The sequence below is a fragment of the Hyperolius riggenbachi genome, chromosome 10 (genome assembly GCF_040937935.1).
Source record: "Hyperolius riggenbachi isolate aHypRig1 chromosome 10, aHypRig1.pri, whole genome shotgun sequence".
Lineage (NCBI taxonomy): Eukaryota > Metazoa > Chordata > Amphibia > Anura > Hyperoliidae > Hyperolius > Hyperolius riggenbachi.
In genome coordinates this window covers 217,669,893-217,691,860 of record NC_090655.1, presented here as the reverse complement: position 1 = coordinate 217,691,860, position 21,968 = coordinate 217,669,893, and the positions used below count along the sequence as shown (strand labels likewise).

General features: G+C 43.9%; 1 protein-coding gene across 1 annotated transcript in view; it reads left to right on the top strand.

The window, feature by feature from the left end:
* LOC137534458 (zinc finger protein 665-like) overlaps positions 1–15,111 on the top strand; it is a 60,419-nt gene extending 45,308 nt beyond the window's left edge. Inside the window, exon 3 of the mRNA XM_068255957.1 lies at positions 11,730–15,111. Coding sequence (XP_068112058.1) covers positions 11,730–13,465 — 1,736 coding nt within the window. The 3' untranslated portion in view covers positions 13,466–15,111. The remainder of the gene's footprint in view (positions 1–11,729) is intronic.
* Positions 15,112–21,968: the final 6,857 nt, after the last annotated feature.

Genomic DNA, 21,968 nt, shown 5'->3' with positions numbered 1-21,968 from the left:
CAAGTCTGCTGGATGGATAGTATAGCCTGTGTCACAGTGCACACAATGTCACAGTGCAGGTCTGCTGGATGGGTAGTATAGCCTGTGTCACATTGCACATAATGTTACAGAGCAATTCTGCTGGGTGGATAATATAGCCTGTGTCACAGTACACACAATGTTACAGCACAAGTTTGCTGGATGTATAGTTTAGCCTGTGTCACAGTGCACACAATGTTACAGTGCAAGTCTGCTGGATGGATAGTATAGCCTGTGTCACAGTACACACAATGTTACAGTGCAAGTATGCTGGATGGATAGTATAGCCTGTGCCACAGTACACACAATGCTACAGTGCAAGTCTACTGGATGGATAGTATAACCTGTGCCACAGTACATACAATGTTACAGTGCAAGTCTGCTGGATGGATAGTATAGCCTGTGTCACAGTACACACAATGTTACAGTGCAAGTCTGCTGGAGGTATAGTATAGCCTGTGTCACAGTATACACAATGTTACAGTGCAAGTCTGCTGGATGGATAGTATAGCCGGTGTCACATTGCACACAATGTCACAGTGCAGGTCTGCTGGACGGGTAGTATAGCCTGTGTCACAGTACACACAATTTTACAGTGCAAGGCTACTGGATGGATAGTATAGTCTGTGTCACATTGCACACAATGTTACAGTGCAATTCTGTTGAATGGATATTATAGCCTGTGTCACAGTACACACAATGTTACAGAGCAATTCTGCTGGATGGATAATATAGCCTGTGTCGCAGTACACACAATGTTACAGTGCTAGTCTGCTGGATGGATAGTATAGCCTGTGTCAGAGTACACACAATGGTACAGTGCAATTCTGCTGGATGGATAGTGTAGACTGTGTCACAGTGCACACAATGTTACAGTGCAAGTCTGCTGGATGGATAGTATAGCCGGTGTCACAGTACACACAATGTTACAATGCAAGTCTGCTGGATGGATAGTGTAGCTGTAACGATCGGTGTCAGCATGCAGAGAGAATCTGATCATTGGTGATCTGCAGTATCACCAAGAATACAGATATATACCTGATTATTGATGATCTGCAGAATCACCAATAATACAGATATATTGTTAACCTCTGGACACCTATGTAGATATATATATATATGTACCGTGAGTGTTTGGTGTAACAGTACACATTGAGTAAACCACCTGGAGGACAGGTGATTCAGGGCAGTAAGGCACTACTGCTCTTAGAAGTATGAAAACCTTCCAGCAGCCTTAGACTCTCCAAGGGGTGGAGTCAGGCTGGTGGTGGGAAGGATCAGAGAGTGAGTGACACCTGAAGGTGGATGTCACAGACTGATCTGGAGACTATCTCTTAAGGGGAGAGATAGCTCTCGAGGTCGGGCAAGCCAGGTCGGCAACACACGGACAGATAAAGCACAAAGACAGAAGGCTGATTCGGTATCCAAGGCTAGCCGGGTCTGGCAACGGTGTATCAGATATGCATGGTACAGAATCAGGGAACAGAGGGATAGTCAGGAAGCAATAGGTCATAACAAATAACAACAATGCCTAGTCTTGGGTGTAAGGTCCGTGGTCTCCACACCCTGAAACTAGTCTGATGAATAACAGAATGATAACACAAGTTTCCTAGTCTTGGGTGTGAGGTCTGTGGTCATCAACACCCTGGAACTAGTCTGAAGTATAACAGAATGATAGCACAAGTTCCCTAGTCTTGGGTGTGAGGTCCATGGTCATCAACACCCTGGAACTAGTCTGAAGTATAACAGAATGATAGCACAAGTTCCCTAGTCTTGGGTGTGAGGTCCGTGGTCATCAACACCCTGGAACTAGTCTGAAGTATAACAGAATGATAGCACAAGTTCCCTAGTCTTGGGTGTGAGGTCCGTGGTCATCAACACCCTGGAACTAGTCTGAAGTATAACAGAATGATAGCAACAGTACGTTATGTAGAAATGATCAAGAGAGGTATAGTGCTGGATGGATAGTATAGCCTGTGCCACAGTGCACACAATGTTACAGTGCAAGTCTGCTGGATGGATAGTATAGCCTGTGTCACAGTACACACAATGTTACAGTGCAGGTCTGTTGGATGGATAGTATAGCCTGTGTCACAGTACACACAATGTTACAGTGCAAGTCTGCTGCATGGATAGTATAGCCCCACAGTGCACACAATGTTACAGTGCAAGTCTGCTGGATGGATAGTATAGTCTGTATCACAGTACACACAATGTTTTAGTGCAAGTCTGCTGGATGGATAGTATAGCCTGTGTCACAGTGCACACAATGTTACAGTGCAAGTCTGCTGGATAGATAGTATAGCCTGTGTCACAGTACACACAATGTTACAGTGCATGTCTGCTGGATGGATAGTATAGCCTGTGTCACAGTGCACACAATGGTACAGTGCAATTCTGCTGGATGGATAGTGTAGCCTGTGCCACAGTGCACGCAATGTTACAGTGCAAGTCTGCTGGATGGATAGTATAGCCTGTGTCAGAGTACACACAATGTTACAGTGCAAGTCTGCTGGATGTATAGTATAGCCTGTGTCAAAGTGCACACAATGTTACAGTGCAGGTCTGCTGGGTGGGTGGGATAGCCTGTGTCACAGTACACACAATTTTACAGTGCAAGGCTACTGGATGGATAGTATAGTCTGTGTCACAGTATACACAATGTTACAGTGCAAGTCTGCTGGATGGATAGTATAGCCTGTGTCACAGTACACACAATGTTACAGAGCAATTCTGCTGGATGGATAATATAGCCTGTGTCGCAGTACACACAATGTTACAGTGCAAGTCTGCTGGATGGATAGTATAGCCTGTGTCACAGTACACACAATGTTACAGTGCAAGTCTGCTGGATGGATAGTATAGCCTGTGTCAGAGTACACACAATGTTACAGTGCAAGTCTGCTGGATGTATAGTATAGCCTGTGTCACAGTGCACACAATGTTACAGTGCAGGTCTGCTGGGTAAGTGGGATAGCCTGTGTCACAGTACACACAATTTTACAGTGCAAGGCTACTGGATGGATAGTATAGTCTGTGTCACAGTATACACAATGTTACAGTGCAAGTCTGCTGGATGGATAGTATAGCCTGTGTCACAGTACACGCAATGTTACAGTGCAAGTCTGCTGAATGGATAGTATAGCCTGTGTTAGAGTACACACAATGGTACAGTGGAATTTTGCTGGATGGATAGTGTAGCCTGTGCCACAGTGCACACAATGTTACAGTGCAAGTCTGCTGGATGGATAGTATAGCGGTGTCACAGTACACACAATGTTACAGTGCAAGTCTACTGGATAGATAGTATAGTCTGTGTCATAGTACACACAATGTTACAGTGCAAGTCTGCTGGATGGATAGTATAGCATGTGCCACAGTGCACACAATGTTACAGTGCAAGTCTGCTGGATGGATAGTGTAGCCTGTGCCACAGTGCACACAATGTTACAGTGCAAGTCTGCTGGATGGATAGTAAAGCCTATGTCACAGTGCACACAATGTTACAGTGCAAGTCTGCTGGATGGATAGTATAGCCTGTGTCACAGTGCACACAATGTCACAGTGCAGGTCTGCTGGATGGGTAGTATAGCCTGTGTCACATTGCACATAATGTTACAGAGCAATTCTGCTGGGTGGATAATATAGCCTGTGTCACAGTACACACAATGTTACAGCACAAGTTTGCTGGATGTATAGTTTAGCCTGTGTCACAGTGCACACAATGTTACAGTGCAAGTCTGCTGGATGGATAGTATAGCCTGTGTCACAGTATACACAATGTTACAGTGCAAGTATGCTGGATGGATAGTATAGCCTGTGCCACAGTACACACAATGTTACAGTGCAAGTCTGCTGGATGTATAGTATAGCCGGTGTCACACTACACACAATGTTACAGTGCAAGTGTGCTGGATGGATAGTATAGCCTGTGTCACAGTACACACAATGTTACAGTGCAAGTCTGCTGGATGGATAGTATAGCCTGTGTCACAGTACACACAATGTTACTGTGCAAGTATGCTGGATGGATAGTATAGCAAGTGTCACAATGTACACAATGTTACAGTGCAAGTCTGCTGGATGGATAGTGTAGCCTGTGCCACAGTACACACAATGTTACAGTGCAAGTCTGCTGGATGGATAGTATAGCAAGTGTCACAATGTACACAATGTTACAGTGCAAGTCTGCTGGATGGATAGTATAGCCTGTGTCACAGTACAAACAATGTTACAGTGCAAGTCTGCTGGATGGATAGTATAGCCTGTGTCACAGTACACACAATGTTACAGCACAAGTTTGCTGGATGTATAGTTTAGCCTGTGTCACAGTGCACACAATGTTACAGTGCAAGTCTGCTGGATGGATAGTATAGCCTATGTCACAGTACACACAATGTTACAGTGCAAGTATGCTGGATGGATAGTATAGCCTGTGCCACAGTACACACAATGTTACAGTGCAAGTCTGCTGGATGGATAGTATAGCCGGTGTCACAGTACACACAATGTTACAGTGCAAGTCTGCTGGATGGATAGTATAGCCTGTGTCACAGTACACACAATGTTACAGTGCAAGTCTGCTGGATGGATAGTATAGCCTGTGTCACAGTACACACAATGTTACTGTGCAAGTATGCTGGATGGATAGTATAGCCTGTGCCACAGTACACACAATGTTACAGTGCAAGTCTGCTGGATGGATAGTATAGCAAGTGTCACAATGTACACAATGTTACAGTGCAAGTCTGCTGGATGGATAGTATAGCCTGTGTCACAGTGCACACAATGTTACAGTGTAGGTCTGCTGGATGGATTGTATAGCAAGTGTCACAATGTACACAATGTTACAGAGCAATTCTGCTGGATGGATAATATAGCCTGTGTCGCAGTACACACAATGTTACAGAGCAATTCTGCTGGATGGATAGTATAGCCTGTGTCACAGTACACACAATGTTACAGAGCAATTCTGCTGGATGGATAATATAGCCTGTGTCGCAGTACACACAATGTTAAAGTGCAAGTCTGCTGGATGGATAGTATACGGTAGCATGTGTCAGAGTACACACAATGTTACAGCACAAGTCTGCTGGATGTATAGTATAGCCTGTGTCACAGTGCACACAATGTTACAGCGCAAGTCTGCTGGATGGATAGTATAGCCTGTGTCACAGTACACACAATGTTACAGCACAAGTCTGCTGGATGTATAGTATAGCCTGTGTCACAGTGCACACAATGTTACAGTGCAAGTCTGCTGGATGGATAGTATAGCCGGTGTCACAGTACACACAATGTTACAGTGCAAGTCTACTGGATAGATAGTATAGTCTGTGTCACAGTACACACAATGTTACAGTGCAAGTCTGCTGGATGGATAGTATAGCCTGTGTCACAGTACACACAATCTTACAGTGCAAGTCTGCTGAATGGATATCATAGCCTGTGTCACAGTACACACAATCTTACAGTGCAAGTCTGCTGAATGGATAGTATAGCCCAGTGATGGCTAACCTTGGCACTCCAGCTGTGTTTGAACTACATGTCCCATGAGACATTGCAATACTCTGACAGCTCTAAGCATAACGTGGGGAGGCAGAGGCATGATGGGATTTGTAGTTTTGTCACAGCTGGAGTGCCAAGGTTAGCCATCGCTGGTATAGCCTGTGTCACAGTACACACAATGTTACAGTGCAAGTCTGCTGGATGGATAGTATAGCCTGTGTCACAGTACACACAATGTTACAGTGCAAGTATGCTGGATTGGTAGTATAGCCTGTGCCACAGTACACACAATGTTACAGTGCAAGTCTGCTGGATGGATAGTATAGCAAGTGTCACAATGTACACAATGTTACAGTGCAAGTCTGCTGGATGGATAGTATAGCCTGTGTCACAGTGCACACAATGTTACAGCGCAAGACTGCTGGATGGATAGTATAGCCTGTATCACAGTACACACAATTTTACAGTGCAAGTCTGCTGGATGTATAGTATAGCCTGTGTCACAGTACACACAATGTTACAGTGCAAGTCTGCTGGATGGATAGTATAGCCGGCGTCACAGTGCACACAATGTGACAGTGCAGGTCTGCTGGATGGATAGTATAGCCTGTGTCACAGTACACACAATGTTACAGAGCAATTCTGCTGGATGGATAATATAGCCTGTGTCGCAGTACACACAATGTTACAGTGCAAGTCTGCTGGATGGATAGTATAGCATGTGTCAGAGTACACACAATGTTACAGCACAAGTCTGCTGGATGTATAGTATAGCCTGTGTCACAGTGCACACAATGTTACAGCGCAAGTCTGCTGGATGGATATTATAGCCCGTGTCACAGTACACACAATGTTACATTGCAAGTCTGCTGGATGGATAGTATAACCGGTGTCACAGTACACACAATGTTACAGTGCAAGTCTGCTGGATGGATAGTATAGCCTGTGTCACAGTGCACACAATGTTACAGTACAAGTCTGCTGGATGGATAGTATAGCCTGTGTCACAGTACACACAATGTTACAGTGCAAGTCTGCTGGATGGATAGTATAGCCTGTGTCACAGTACACACAATGTTACAGTGCAAGTCTGCTGGATGGATAGTATAGTCTGTGTCACATTGCACACAATGTTACAGTGCAAGTCTGCTGGATGGATAGTATAGCCGGTGTCACAGTACACACAATGTTACAGTGCAAGTCTACTGGATAGATAGTATAGTCTGTGTCACAGTACACACAATCTTACAGTGCAAGTCTGCTGGATGGATAGTATAGCCTGTGTCACAGTACACACAATGTTACAGTGCAAGTCTGCTGAATGGATATCATAGCCTGTGTCACAGTACACACAATCTTACAGTGCAAGTCTGCTGAATGGATAGTATAGCCCAGTGATGGCTAACCTTGGCACTCAAGCTGTGTTTGAACTACATGTCCCATGAGACATTGCAATACTCTGACAGCTCTAAGCATAACGTGGGGAGGCAGAGGCCTGTGTCACAGTACACACAATGTTACAGTGCAAGTCTGCTGGCTGGATAGTATAGCCGGTGTCACAGTGCACACAATTTTACAGTGCAAGGCTACTGGATGGATAGTATAGTCTGTGTCACAGTGCACACAATGTTACAGTGCAAGTCTGTTGGATGGATAGTATAGTCTGTGTCACAGTGCACACAATGTTACAGTACAAGTCTGCTGGATGGATAGTATAGCCTGTGTCACAGTACACACAATGTTACAATGTAAGTCTGCTGGATGGATAGTATAGCCTGTTTCACAGTACACACAATGTTACAGAGCAATTCTGCTGGATGGATAGTATAGCCTGTGTCACAGTGCACACAATGTTACAGTGCAAGTCTGCTGGATGAATAGTATAGCCTGTGTCACAGTGCATACAATGTTACCGTGCAAGTCTGCTGGATGGATAGTATAGCCTGTGTCACAGTGCACACAATGTTACAGTGCAAGTCTGCTGGATGGATAGTATAGCCTGTGTCACAGTACACACAATGTTACAGTACCAGTCGGCTGGATGGATAGTATAGCCGGTGTCACAGTACACACAATGTTACAGTGCAAGTCTGCTGGATGGATAGTATAGCCTGTGCCACAGTACACACAATGTTACAGTCAAGTCTGCTGGATGGATTGTATAGCAAGTGTCACAATGTACACAATGTTACAGTGCAAGTCTGCTGGATGGATAGTATAGCCTGTGTCACAGTACACACAATGTTACAGAGCAATTCTGCTGGATGGATAATATAGCCTGTGTCACAGTACACACAATGTTACAGCACAAGTCTGCTGGATGTATAGTATAGCCTGTGTCACAGTGCACACAATGTTACAGCGCAAGTCTGCTGGATGGATAGTATAGCCCCTGTCACAGTACACACAATGTTACATTGCAAGTCTGCTGGATGGATAGTATAACCGGTGTCACAGTACACACAATGTTACAGTGCAAGTCTGCTGGATGGATAGTATAGCCTGTGTCACAGTGCACCCAATGTTACAGTACAAGTCTGCTGGATGGATAGTATAGCCTGTGTCACAGTACACACAATGTTACAGTGCAAGTCTGCTGGATGGATAGTATAGCCGGTGTCACAGTACACACAATGTTACAGTGCAAGTCTACTGGATAGATAGTATAGTCTGTGTCACAGTACACACAATGTTACAGTGCAAGTCTGCTGGATGGATAGTGTAGACTGTGTCACAGTACACACAATGTTACAGTGCAAGTCTGCTGAATGGATATCATAGCCTGTGTCACAGTACACACAATCTTACAGTGCAAGTCTGCTGAATGGATAGTATAGCCCAGTGATGGCTAACCTTGGCACTCCAGCTGTGTTTGAACTACATGTCCCATGAGACATTGCAATACTCTGACAGCTCTAAGCATAACGTGGGGAGGCAGAGGCATGATGGGATTTGTAGTTTTGTCACAGCTGGAGTGCCAAGGTTAGCCATCGCTGGTATAGCCTGTGTCACAGTACACACAATGTTACAGTGCAAGTCTGCTGGATGGATAGTATAGCCTGTGTCACAGTACACACAATGTTACAGTGCAAGTATGCTGGATTGGTAGTATAGCCTGTGCCACAGTACACACAATGTTACAGTGCAAGTCTGCTGGATGGATAGTATAGCAAGTGTCACAATGTACACAATGTTACAGTGCAAGTCTGCTGGATGGATAGTATAGCCTGTGTCACAGTGCACACAATGTTACAGCGCAAGACTGCTGGATGGATAGTATAGCCTGTATCACAGTACACACAATTTTACAGTGCAAGTCTGCTGGATGTATAGTATAGCCTGTGTCACAGTACACACAATGTTACAGTGCAAGTCTGCTGGATGGATAGTATAGCCGGCGTCACAGTGCACACAATGTGACAGTGCAGGTCTGCTGGATGGATAGTATAGCCTGTGTCACAGTACACACAATGTTACAGAGCAATTCTGCTGGATGGATAATATAGCCTGTGTCGCAGTACACACAATGTTACAGTGCAAGTCTGCTGGATGGATAGTATAGCATGTGTCAGAGTACACACAATGTTACAGCACAAGTCTGCTGGATGTATAGTATAGCCTGTGTCACAGTGCACACAATGTTACAGCGCAAGTCTGCTGGATGGATATTATAGCCCGTGTCACAGTACACACAATGTTACATTGCAAGTCTGCTGGATGGATAGTATAACCGGTGTCACAGTACACACAATGTTACAGTGCAAGTCTGCTGGATGGATAGTATAGCCTGTGTCACAGTACACACAATGTTACAGTGCAAGTCTGCTGGATGGATAGTATAGCCTGTGTCACAGTACACACAATGTTATAGTGCAAGTCTGCTGGATGGATAGTATAGTCTGTGTCACATTGCACACAATGTTACAGTGCAAGTCTGCTGGATGGATAGTATAGCCGGTGTCACAGTACACACAATGTTACAGTGCAAGTCTACTGGATAGATAGTATAGTCTGTGTCACAGTACACACAATGTTACAGTGCAAGTCTGCTGGATGGATAGTATAGCCTGTGTCACAGTACACACAATGTTACAGTGCAAGTCTGCTGAATGGATATCATAGCCTGTGTCACAGTACACACAATCTTACAGTGCAAGTCTGCTGAATGGATAGTATAGCCCAGTGATGGCTAACCTTGGCACTCCAGCTGTGTTTGAACTACATGTCCCATGAGACATTGCAATACTCTGACAGCTCTAAGCATAACGTGGGGAGGCAGAGGCCTGTGTCACAGTACACACAATGTTACAGTGCAAGTCTGCTGGCTGGATAGTATAGCCGGTGTCACAGTGCACACAATTTTACAGTGCAAGGCTACTGGATGGATAGTATAGTCTGTGTCACAGTGCACACAATGTTACAGTGCAAGTCTGTTGGATGGATAGTATAGTCTGTGTCACAGTGCACACAATGTTACAGTGCAAGTCTGTTGGATGGATAGTATAGTCTGTGTCACAGTGCACACAATGTTACAGTGCAAGTCTGCTGGATGGATGGTATAGCAAGTGTCACAGTACACACAATGTTACAGTGCAAGTCTGCTGGATGGATAGTATAGCCTGTGCCACAGTGCACACAATGTTACAGTGCAAGTCTGCTGGATGGATAGTATAGCCTGTGTCACAGTGCACACAATGTTACAGTGCAAGTCTGCTGGATGGATAGTATAGCCTGTGCCACAGTGCACACAATGTTACAGTGCAAGTCTGCTGGATGGATAGTATAGCCTGTGTCACAGTACACACAATGTTACAGTGCAGGTCTTTTGTATGGATAGTATAGCCTGTGTCACAGTACACACAGCGTTACAGTGCAAGTCTGCTGGATGGATAGTATAGCCTGTGTCACAGTGCACACAATGTTACAGTGCAAGTCTGCTGGATGGATAGTATAGCCTGTGTCACAGTACACACAATGTCACAGTGCAAGTCTGCTGGATGGATAGTATAGCCTGTGTCACAGTACAGTGCACACAGTGTTATAACTTTATAAGTGCGCTGCATGAATAGGTAAACCCTTCCACAGACAGTACTCAACATAAGAGCAAATGTGCTGGAGGCTGTAATAAACCCTCTCACACACAGACACAGACTAGTACACCGGCCTACAGCATTCCTACACTGTCCCTGAATCTATCCCTGAATCATACACAGCTATCTCCCTAAGCTCTCGCTAGCTCTGACTATCATGAGAACGGCACAGGAATAATGAAATCCCTCTCTCTGCCCCTCTATTTATTTGCCTGGGGTGAGATCTCCTGGCTCTTGCAGTGCATCCTGGAAGCAAATGATTTGCTCCTGTAAATGTTTTTATACACTTTCTGCCAAATCATGGCCTCTTTACTACTTGTTGTGTTTGCCCGGGAACGTTCAACCGCCAGGCGAAAAAGAAGGCCTTTCTCACGAAAATTTGTGCCGAGCAGGTACAGTATATCCCAGTTTGCTGCAAGATTAAACATATAATTCTCGCTCTTTCATCCCTTGTCACTATATCTTTATTTGCACAATTAGAAACAAGAGAGAGCCAATGCAGTGTTCTCCCCAGGCTCTTTTAGGCGGGTGCTCCACCCGGCTATTTTTGGTGACCACCCGGCTGTTATCTGCTCACCTCCTCCTCTGCTGTAAGCAGAGAAACACCAGCCGTGCATTCTCTCATCTCACTCCACCCAGCTATTTTTTCATACCACCCGGCTGGAAAAAAATTCTGGGGAGAACACTGCAATGGTACATTTACAAGGGGCATATGAGTAACAATAGTATACAATGGTAATAAGAATGTATGAAACCAAATGAATCTACACACATAACACAGATGTCGTGCTATAAGTACATACAGGTCTGTTGTCACAAGAGTAAAACATTGCTTCCATTGTCTCATCAAGCTGTACAATTTACTGTTATTCTATGTATGGCCAATGCTTCAGGCATAAGGATAGTCAGTGGCATGCAAATAACTCTGAGATGGTGCAGAATGCATAATAACTATATGCCAAGCCTTGAAGCTGCTGCATCTGGTCCATTTCTAATCTACATAAAGTTTGCATCAACTTGGAATTATCAGCAGCTCACTAAACATCTCTTAAGATAATTGTTCAACTTCTCAGAATTCTCTAACAGGAAGTGATGATGTTTCTCTATTTGCAGGGCGGAGTCCTGGCATCAGGAACCTCTCAGAGACTCGTCCCTCTGTATCCACAGACTTTACAGTGAATGGAGTTGTCATTGGACAAGTGTTTCCTGCACCTATCCTGGTTCTGCTGAATATTCCCCAAGGCTCTCCCCACCTGTCTAACCCTGGGGGGCTTCATACCCAGCACAGCTCTGCCCCTGCTGGAGGATCTTATTCATGTTCCATGTGTGGGAAATGTTTTGGTAGGAAGGCATTTCTTGTCAGGCATGAGAGATCTCACACTGGTGAGAAACCCCATTCATGTGCTGAGTGTGGGAAATGTTTTATGGAGAAATCAGATCTTGCCAGACATAAGAGATCTCACACCGGTGAGAAACCATATTCATGTTCTAAGTGTGCGAAAAGCTTTATACAGAAATCACACCTTGTCTCACATGAGATCTATCACACTGATGAGAAGCCCTATTTATGTACTGAGTGTGGGAAATGTTTTAAACGTAAATCTCATCTTATTGCCCATGTGAGGTATCACACCGGCGAGAAGCCCTATTCATGTATTGAGTGTGGGAATTGTTTTGTTTGGAAATCACAACTTGTCAGACATGAGAGATCTCACACTGGTGAGAAACCCCATTCATGTGCTGAGTGTGGGAAATGTTTTATGGAGAAATCAGAGCTTGCCAGACATAAGAGATCTCACACCGGTGAGAAACCATATTCATGTGTTAAGTGTGGGAAAAGTTATGGCCAAAAAACAAATCTTGTCATACATATGAGATCTCACACTGGTGAGAAACCCTATTCATGTTCTAAGTGTGCGAAAAGCTTTATACATAAATCACACCTTGTCTCACATGAGATCTATCACACTGATGAGAAGCCCTATTTATGTACTGAGTGTGGGAAATGTTTTAAACATAAATCTCATCTTATTGCCCATGTGAGGTATCACACTGGCGAGAAGCCCTATTCATGTATTGAGTGTGGGAATTGTTTTGTTCGGAAATCACAACTTGTCAGACATGAGAGATCTCACCCTGGTAAGAAGCCTTATTCATGTGCTGCTGAATGTGGGAAATGTTTTACATGTAATTCACAGATTGCCAATCATGAGAGATCTCACACTGGTGAGAAACCCTATTCATGTTCTATGTGTGGGAAAAGCTTTATACAGAAATCACAGCTTGTCGCACACGAGAGATCTCACACTGGTAAGAAACCCCATTCTTGTTCTGAGTGTGGGAAATGTTTTATGCAGAAATCAGCGCTTGCCAGACATAAGTGGACTCACACTGGTGAGAAACTCTATTCATGTGTTGAGTGTGGGAAAAGTTATGGACAAAAAAAAAATCTTGTCGTACACATAAGATCTCACACTGGTGAGAAACCCTATTCATGTGTTGAGTGTGGGAAACGTTATGGACATAAAAAAAATCTTGTCGTACACATAAGATCTCACACTGGTGAGAAACCCTATTCATGTTCTAAGTGTGCAAAAAGATTTAAACAGAAATCACAGCTTGTCGCTCATGAGATGTATCACACTGGTGTGAGGCCTTATTCATGTGCCGAGTGTGGAAAATGTTTTACACGTAAATTTCATCTTGTTGACCATAGGAGGTATCACACTGGCGAGAAGCCCTATTCATGTACTGAGTGTGGGAAATGTTTTGTTCGGAAATCACAACTTGTCAATCATGAGCGATCTCACCCTCTTTTGAGTGTGGGAAATGTTTTAGAGAAAAAATAACCCTTGTTGTACATAAGAGATATCACACTGGTGAGAACCCATATACATTCACTGAGTGTGGGAAATGTTTCGTACAGAAATTACAGCTTGACGCACGTGAGCGATATCACACTGGTGAGAAGCCCTATTCATGTGCTGAGTGCGGCAAATGTTTTGCTCGTCAATCATCTTGCCAATCATAAGAAAACTCACACTGGTGAGAAGCCCTGTTCATGTGCGGAGTGTGGGAAATGTTTTAGTCGTAAAAGAAGCCTGGTTAGACATGAGACATCTCACACTGATAACAGAAAGCAAAATATAGCTTAATCTTTAGAGAACCTGAACTGGCCACAGCATACTGCTCTCCAGTTACCTGACATAGCCAGAAGAAGGGAGGATGGGGAGCAGTGCAGATACAGCAGCCAATAACATCCCGGTTCAGTTTCCCTTATCCCTCTCTCATCACTGGTGAGAAGCTCTATTATTGCACTGGGTATGGGGAATGTTCTGGTCAGAAGTGTTATTTACCATTTTTTGTTAGTTGCATATGGTAGCATATTTACACAAATCAGCATTGGTTTGTAAAGCATTGAAGTCCCTGAGCTGAGGTGACATGATGAGATTAATATTGGTACATATAGTACTAAGTCTAATTTTGCGCTGCATGTGTCTCCATAATGCTGCGGGATGCAGAAAAACATGTCGATCTCTACACTGCAGCTGATCCGCTATATCTTCGGCTGACTCTGAGCCCGACCTTGCCCCTTGCTACATGGGCTCCCATCTATTTCATTGATCCAGCCTGCTGCAGTCTACAACTACTGGATTACAAGCTCATGAACACTATTGGTGAGACCTAATACTTGTTATACTCTCCATATTGGACATTTTTCTGTAATCCATATTGGACGGTTTACTTTGCATAATCGGACTTCATGATCCATAGTGCGCTCTATGCACACCTTACATAGCAGTGCGCGCTTCCATGTAAGGAGTGTGCCTTCCTTAGTTACGCGCATTGCAATGCGCGTAACATTAACTATGGGTGGCCCAGCTTCTGACTGTGAAGTATCGCTACTGCAATACTTTACTCACGCCCACTACTGTATTAATTTACATAGCATCAGAGTAATATATGTGGAAGAAGCATTTCTCAGGGTCTAAAGCAGAAGGCTCTACCAATTTGAGTGCATTATGGTCTGAATCAGAAGACTCTACCTATTGCAATGCATTATGGTCTGGATCAGAAGGCTTGATCTATTGCAATGCATTATGGTCTGGATCAGAAGGCTTGATCTATTGCAATGCATTATGGTCTGGATCAGAAGGCTCAACCTATTGCAATGCATTATGGTCTAAATCAGAAGGCTCACCTATTGCAATGCATTATGCTCTGAATCATAAGGCTTGGCCTATTGCAGTGCATTATGGTCTGAATCAGAATGTTCGGCCTACCACAAGGTATAAAACTACTATAAAGATTCAGCTTATGAAGTTGGACGATTCATCTGTGATTATTTTGTGTGTAACTGCATGGCTGTGAATCACAGGCTTGGTAAGATCGGATGAGGGCTGACTTACTGTCTGATGACCAATTCTATGTTATATTTTACTTTGAAATGCTAGATGTGATTGCTAGATGTATTACAATAAAATCAGTGACTGTTTATTATGTGTATATATTCTGTATATAATGAGGAGATACATTATTGTTATATGTACAGACTGGCATCAGTATCTTTACTTTATAGAGCAATATCAGTTGAATTTGTGTCTGTTGATGAGGCCAGTGTCACGGTAGCCGCAGGTAGCCAAGGTCCAGATGCCTCGAGGGAGGTAGACTTTCACATAACTATAAATGTGATAGCAGCAAATGATAAGGTATTAAATATCAGATGTATTCCCAGGTCATATTATAATCCAGCACAAATAATGCAGATATAACCAATGCCTCAGTGCTGTACCCAAAATGTAAATTAGAAGGATATGATTGGATAGAGGCATGGCAGGATTACTGCACAGGCCAACAAGGCCAATGCCTAGGGCGCTAGAAGTGCTGAGGCGACTGGCTCCAAGTACTGTAATCCCTGAGTAACATTAGCGGGTGATCTGCAGCTGCCACCCACTCAAGACTTATCTGCTGCAGGATTGCCGTGTGTAGGATCAGTGCAGGGCTGCTCGGCTTTCTGTTTCCAGTGCCCAGCAGGTGGCCACGTGGTTTTCAGCCCTGCCGCCATCACTCCCCTCCTTCCCTCAGCAGGCAGACAGTGAAGGAAATAGATGCAGCCATGCAGCAGAAGAACAATGACAGGTAAGCTTATACTCACAGGCACAGAGCGGCACTCTTCCGGGACACAGATCTCAGCTATCATTAATATGTATCTGCACTGCCTGCTGGGACACCCGACTGCCTTGCATTATTAATTGATTATTCTGACCAGTGTGTATGCTGATCAGAATAATTAACAGTACAGGCAGGCCAGTGTGGCAGCGAGGTCAGTGACAGGTAATAATGCTGATAGCTGATGTCTGTAGTTACAGTACAGAGAGAAGCAGCTCCATGCAAGTTAGATAAGTTTATTACTGAATCCTTCCTGGTCTCCCCTTCCCAGCATGTGCTCTTCTCTCTCTGCCCTCTATCTCCTCCACACTGCAGCATATTAGTGGTGTGTTTACCATGTAACTGGCAAATGGGACTGGTGAAGACTAAACTCTCGGTGAGATATTGCCTCTTGTCCCAGTCTGTCTCCCCCTTTCCCGTACCTCTCTATCTCCCCCTTTCCTTTTGTACATCATTATCTCCTCCTTTACATCTATACCTCTCTATCTCCCCCTTTCTCTCTGTACCTCTCTATCTCCCCCTTTCTCTCTGTACCTCTCTATCTCCACATTTCCCTCTGTACCTTTCTATCTTCCTCTTTCCTTTTGTACCTCTCTATCTCCCCCTTTCCCTCTGTTCCTCTCTATCTCCCCCTTTCCCTCTGTTCCTCTCTATCTCCACCTTTCCCTCTGTACCTCTCTATCTCCACCTTTCCCTCTGTACCTCTCTATCCCCATCTTTCCCTCTGTACCGCTTTATCTCCCCCTTTCCCTCTGTACCTCTCTACCTCCCCCTTTCCTTATGTACCTCTCTATCTCCCCTTTTCCCTCTGTTCCTCTCTATCTCCCCCTTTCTCTCTGTACCTCTCTATCTCCCCCTTTCTCTCTGTACCTCTCTATCTCCCCCTTTCTCTCTGTACCTCTCTATCTCCCCCTTTCTCTCTGTACCTCTCTATCTCCTCCTTTCCCTCTGTACCTCTTTATCTCCCCCTTTCTCTCTGTACCTCTCTATCTCACCCTTTCCCTCTATCTCTAATGTTTTCCCCTTCAATTTCTCATGGCAAATAATAATTTACTGATAACTCCCGAGTGCTTTACATGGTATACAATTATATCACCAACTGTACCTAATAAGATCTTAAGGTGCCCATTCATGGTACAGTTCCATAGGTAATCATTTCCACCGCGAGAATTGATCTGAAGCAATCAATAACACCTATTAATGGCCGATTTACTGTTAGGCATTTTGATCAGCTCAATGGAATCGATCCATTTTTTTAATTGATTCCATCAATCTGAGCGAATTGGCTAGTGGGAATTTAGCCCTTCACGGACACAAACAATCGTTTCCATCCGAGAACTGCAGCAATTTGAAATGATTGATTGGCCAGGGAATTGTACTGTTAATGGGCGCCTTTACAGTCTAATCGCTTCCATAGTCATTGCTTGATATCCTACCATATTATGTTTTTATGAAGCACTGACAGCTGGCCTAGGGCAGTAAACAGTACAAATCCAGCCCTGGATACAGGGGCTTTGGTCTTGAGGTGAGGTACAGGAATTCTGGGGTGGAGAGAGTGGCAGGTTATTGTTATATGTGTTACAATCAGATGCTATAGACAAATTGTGGGAAACTGTTGCTGGAAATGATTATGTGTTATGTAACAAAATAAATCCTATTAGAATGGATATCTGGTGCGTCTCCAAGTATCTCTCCTGTGATTAAAGCTGCTAATAAAGTTATTCCTCTAGATAATGTGCTGAATGTCAGCTGTAGGTTTTTTCTTACAGTGTGAAGGGTTTTCTTCCTCTGCATGTAATGTAATATGTACTATTAAAGTGGACCTGAACTCCTGCACAGGACAGAAGGAAAACGGAGAGAAATGCACCCTGAATGTATTTAGAGAGTTTAGCCTGTTTAATTCCCCTTCATCTGTGACTAATCACTACTGTGATTTGGTCTCTTAGCTTTGTCAGCTGGCTGCCTTGGCAGAGCAGTTAGTTCGTAAACACGTGATGTTAACCCTCTGTTTACTTCCATGAAAGCAGGAAGTGGGCATACTGCAGATTTATTGCAGCATTTGTATCCGCTGTAACAAAGAAATGTTTTTCTTTAAAGGTTATTATGCGGTTGCTTATCTTTTAGAGCAGAAAGAAAGTTCTGAGTTCAGGTCTGCTTTAAGGAAGCAGGAAATTAGGGCGCCTGTTAGCGGGAGAGATTTGGGCACTTCATAGGCGCCAATTCAGGCGCTTGCTTGCATTTGTAAGATCTGGATAACAAATGCCTCAGCCTCGAGTCTGCGCAGCCCGGCCCAGTGGTGTCACCCAAGGGAATTGGGTCCTGATCCCTGATGGGCGTCATCCATCAGTGGTGTGTACTCACCTTTAAACCAACTTTATTTTCAACAGACACTGGCATATGTACAGAGATATCTGAACATGCTGCTCAATTTCAGACACATTTTGCAGGGATGTGTTCACATTTCATCTAACACTATTTACTAATTCATTCTTTCCCATCTGTCACCACCTTGCCTTACATATACACGTATTGCTGTATATAATATCTGTGCTATTACTACACTCAGACTTGCCCATAGCCATGTCTACTAATCTCCACCACTGCAACCTATCCTACAACCTGTGCAATGCCCGACAGGCAGAAATCTGCTAGTACATAAATCAATCAATTCATTTTATATACACAAAAGACAGCTTTATTTCCAAATACAACATGGTTACCATACATTGTACCGGGAACATAATCTAAATGTTGTAATAACCAGGATGGATAAGCAAATAAAATGTGAGGGTTTAACTTATAGCTGTCACTGTTTATTGTAAAGCTATAATGGATGTAAATGGAAAGATAGTAATTACTAAACAAAAAATGTCACTCACTAAGGGCTCGTTCACACTACGGGCGTTTTTGGCCATTTTTAAGCGCAGGCGATTTTTAAAATTGCCCCCAAAATGTTTGTGCAATTAATTTCTATGAGAAGGTTCATATCAGCGCGGTTCATGCGCTGTGTGTTCAGCAAAGCGGGGCCTGGACCATTTTTGAAGCGATTCCACCTCAATGGAAGGTATAGGCAAACCGCTCACAAAATCGCTTTGTGCAGCGATTGCATTCGCGTTTTTAAGAATAAATACATTGTATTTATTATTTTTCGGGTCAAAGAGTTCAATTCCTGACTTGCGTCAGGGAGTGAATTAAAAAAACCCTCGGAACAAGCGCTTATAAAAACGCTTCTCACAAAACCGACATGCCCACCCAAGCAGCAGCGATTGAAAAGAAAAACTCGTTAAACACCCAACGCGAACTGAACGCAATGTAAACAAGCCCTAAAAGCTTAATTTGTCCTAAAAAAAAACCATTTAGGTGTGATAAGTAGTAATAAAGTTATTGGCAAATGAATGGGAGCAGCTCTGATATGAAATTGCTCAGTAGCTGAAGGGAGCCTAAAGTAAAATAACTTGGTCCCACCCTGTCACTCTGCTTGGTTCCACTCAGCCACTGTGCCCCTCTGAAAGCTGTCCGACTGGGCCATGCGCCTCCTTGATTTGGTTCCCATAGCCTGAGCATTCAGAGCACGCACAGTTGCAATTTTTATGAACTGCACAAGCACAGAACAGATGCAATGTTCTGCAATGGGCAGTTCCTAAAAATTACAATTGCCATAGAAGTGTGATTGAAGAGGTTCCCGGCCCTGGGCCATGCTTGCAGGTTTTGAACGGAGCAGCTGCTGAATACAACAGAGTGGAACAAAGAGGGACCAGGAGCACTATGGCTGGTTGGAAGAAGCCCCAGGTAAGTTAAACTGGGCACATTTTTCACATTAGGTTGACTTTCCAATTGGGGTATTCTGCAAAGAGGGGGTGGCAAACCCTTGCCCCTCCCCCGCTTTAACATAAAGAAGAACTGGGACACTTCAGTGAACCCCAAGGGAGAAATCGATGAGGGGTAGTTGTGGATAGGTAGATGGATTGGTGGCTGTGGGTGCTGCTCCGGAAGACTTGTGCAGCACCGGTCTCTCAGTATATAGGAAATGGATTTACAGTATTGCATAAATGACTAATCCCATTCTTATATATAACTGTCAGCTCTGGCTCACTCACACTTGCGTTTCACCATCTCTATACTACAGCCGTCCTCATTGCATGCGGTCTGTGCTCACTCCAGCGTGCAGAAGTGGTACAACATCTGCCAGCAATACCGCAGACGAGCTTCCAAAGGCTTTGCCCGTGGCACTTGGTCCCTGGCTGAGTCGGATGCAAGCCTGCATGCTGGTATACCTGTACTACCATACCAGCCATCAGAACAGGTAAGATTATTCCACCCATGGCTTTCTAACTGATGATCCATGGCCTGAGTGTGCACTCCATGGGCTCGATTCACTAAAACAAATAGCATGCCTTATCAAAGTTAACATGCCTTATCAGAGTAGCATAGCCAACTTATGCCTGCTAATTGGCAATGACGAGAGCTCCTCTCGTCCTGCACTGAGTCCCTGCGGGTCCGTAGTGCTCGCTATGCTACTCTGATAAGGTTTGATAACTTTGATAAGGCATGTTATTTGTCTTAGTGAATCAAGCCCCGTGTCTTTTTCTAGTGCTTTTAACATTAATACGGCACCAAGAAGCTCCCTACCCCCATTCCCACCAGGTGAAGTGGGTATAGGTAGGGTTGATCGAACAGCTGAATTCCTATTTTGATGAAAATCTGTGTTCTGCTTGCAAATACCATGGCATTTTCTATTGAAATCAATGACGTCAATTTCCACAGGAAGTACATGCTATCCTCAAACAATTGGCCACAATTGTTAGGGAGATCAGTAGAAAATTGAGAAAAGACTGTGTACTTTTTAAGAAAATCGATTTCATACCGTACATTTCATAAGAAAAATGTTTTTTACACGGGGTAAAATGACACTTTGCTGTGGTACACTGTATTGCATTCAGAGTTTTGCATACACATTGTATACATTTGATGAAAACGGACTGTGTAGGGTCCCCCCTCCCAAACCGATTTAACCCTTTGTCACACATGCAGGCTGGGATAGCCAGAATGCGGTGTTAATATAGTAAACATGAATATTATTTATTCCAAGGTTGATTAGAGGACATTGGGGTTGATTCACTAAGGAGAGCTATTTCATAACGCACGTACGGCGTAACGCTGTATGTGCTATCGGCAAGTACGGTATTGCGTGTGTTCATTAGATAGCGGCTCGTAGTGAAACAATAAAGAGCATTGATGTTTTTAATGGGCGTAATACTGCGCCGTTAAATAATTAAGCGCAAAAAAAATGATGTGTTATTAATTTAAATAGTGTGTAGTTTAATTGTGCGTGCTTTAAAAACATAGCAAAGTTAGCATTCATTGCCTAACATGCACTCATCCAGCCAAGCCTCAAACGGTTCCATCACTGATGGAAAATGTAAACAAAAATATTAAAAAAAATTAACGATTGTCCAGGACTATTCTTACTTTTTAAATACTAATTTATATGAATGAACACATTAGAGCATCTGTAAGGGGCCAACAACACCATGTAAATACATATTCCTTATGGGGAGGAGCCTGGGGTGCAGTGGGGGGAACAACTTGGGGTCTAGTAGTGCAGGTGCCCCTGCAGAGTTCAGGGGCTCTGGGCTAGAGATGGCCCCAGCAGGTCGAACGCGAACAACGTGAGTTTGCGTTCGCGTCGAAACGCGAACTTTTAGCAAGTTCGACCTGCCCCCTATACTACATCATTGGGCTAAACTTTGACCCTCTACATCACAGTCAGCAGACATATGGCAGCCAATCAGGCTGCACTCTCTCCTGGACCCCTTCCCTTAAAAAAGGCAGCAGCGTCGGCCATTTTCTCACTCTGTCTGTTGCTGCAATTAGTGAGAGACATTGGAGAGATAAGGAAAGCGTTAGTCAGGAGGTCTGTTAGCTTGCTCCTTGCTGATATTTGTTGCCGAAAAGCACCACAATAAAGCTCTTTTGAGAGCTAATGTTCTTGTGATGTGTTTTATTTTATTTTTTTTGTGGCCCACTGACACTGCATGTACAGCCCTGTCTGTCGCAGCTGGCCCTTGCTAATTGCTATAATGTGCCAGGTCCAGCACATTCAGTGCATACCTTTTTACTGCACCTGTTTGACTGCACATTGCATTATGCCACCAGCAGTTACTGCATACCTTTCACTGCATC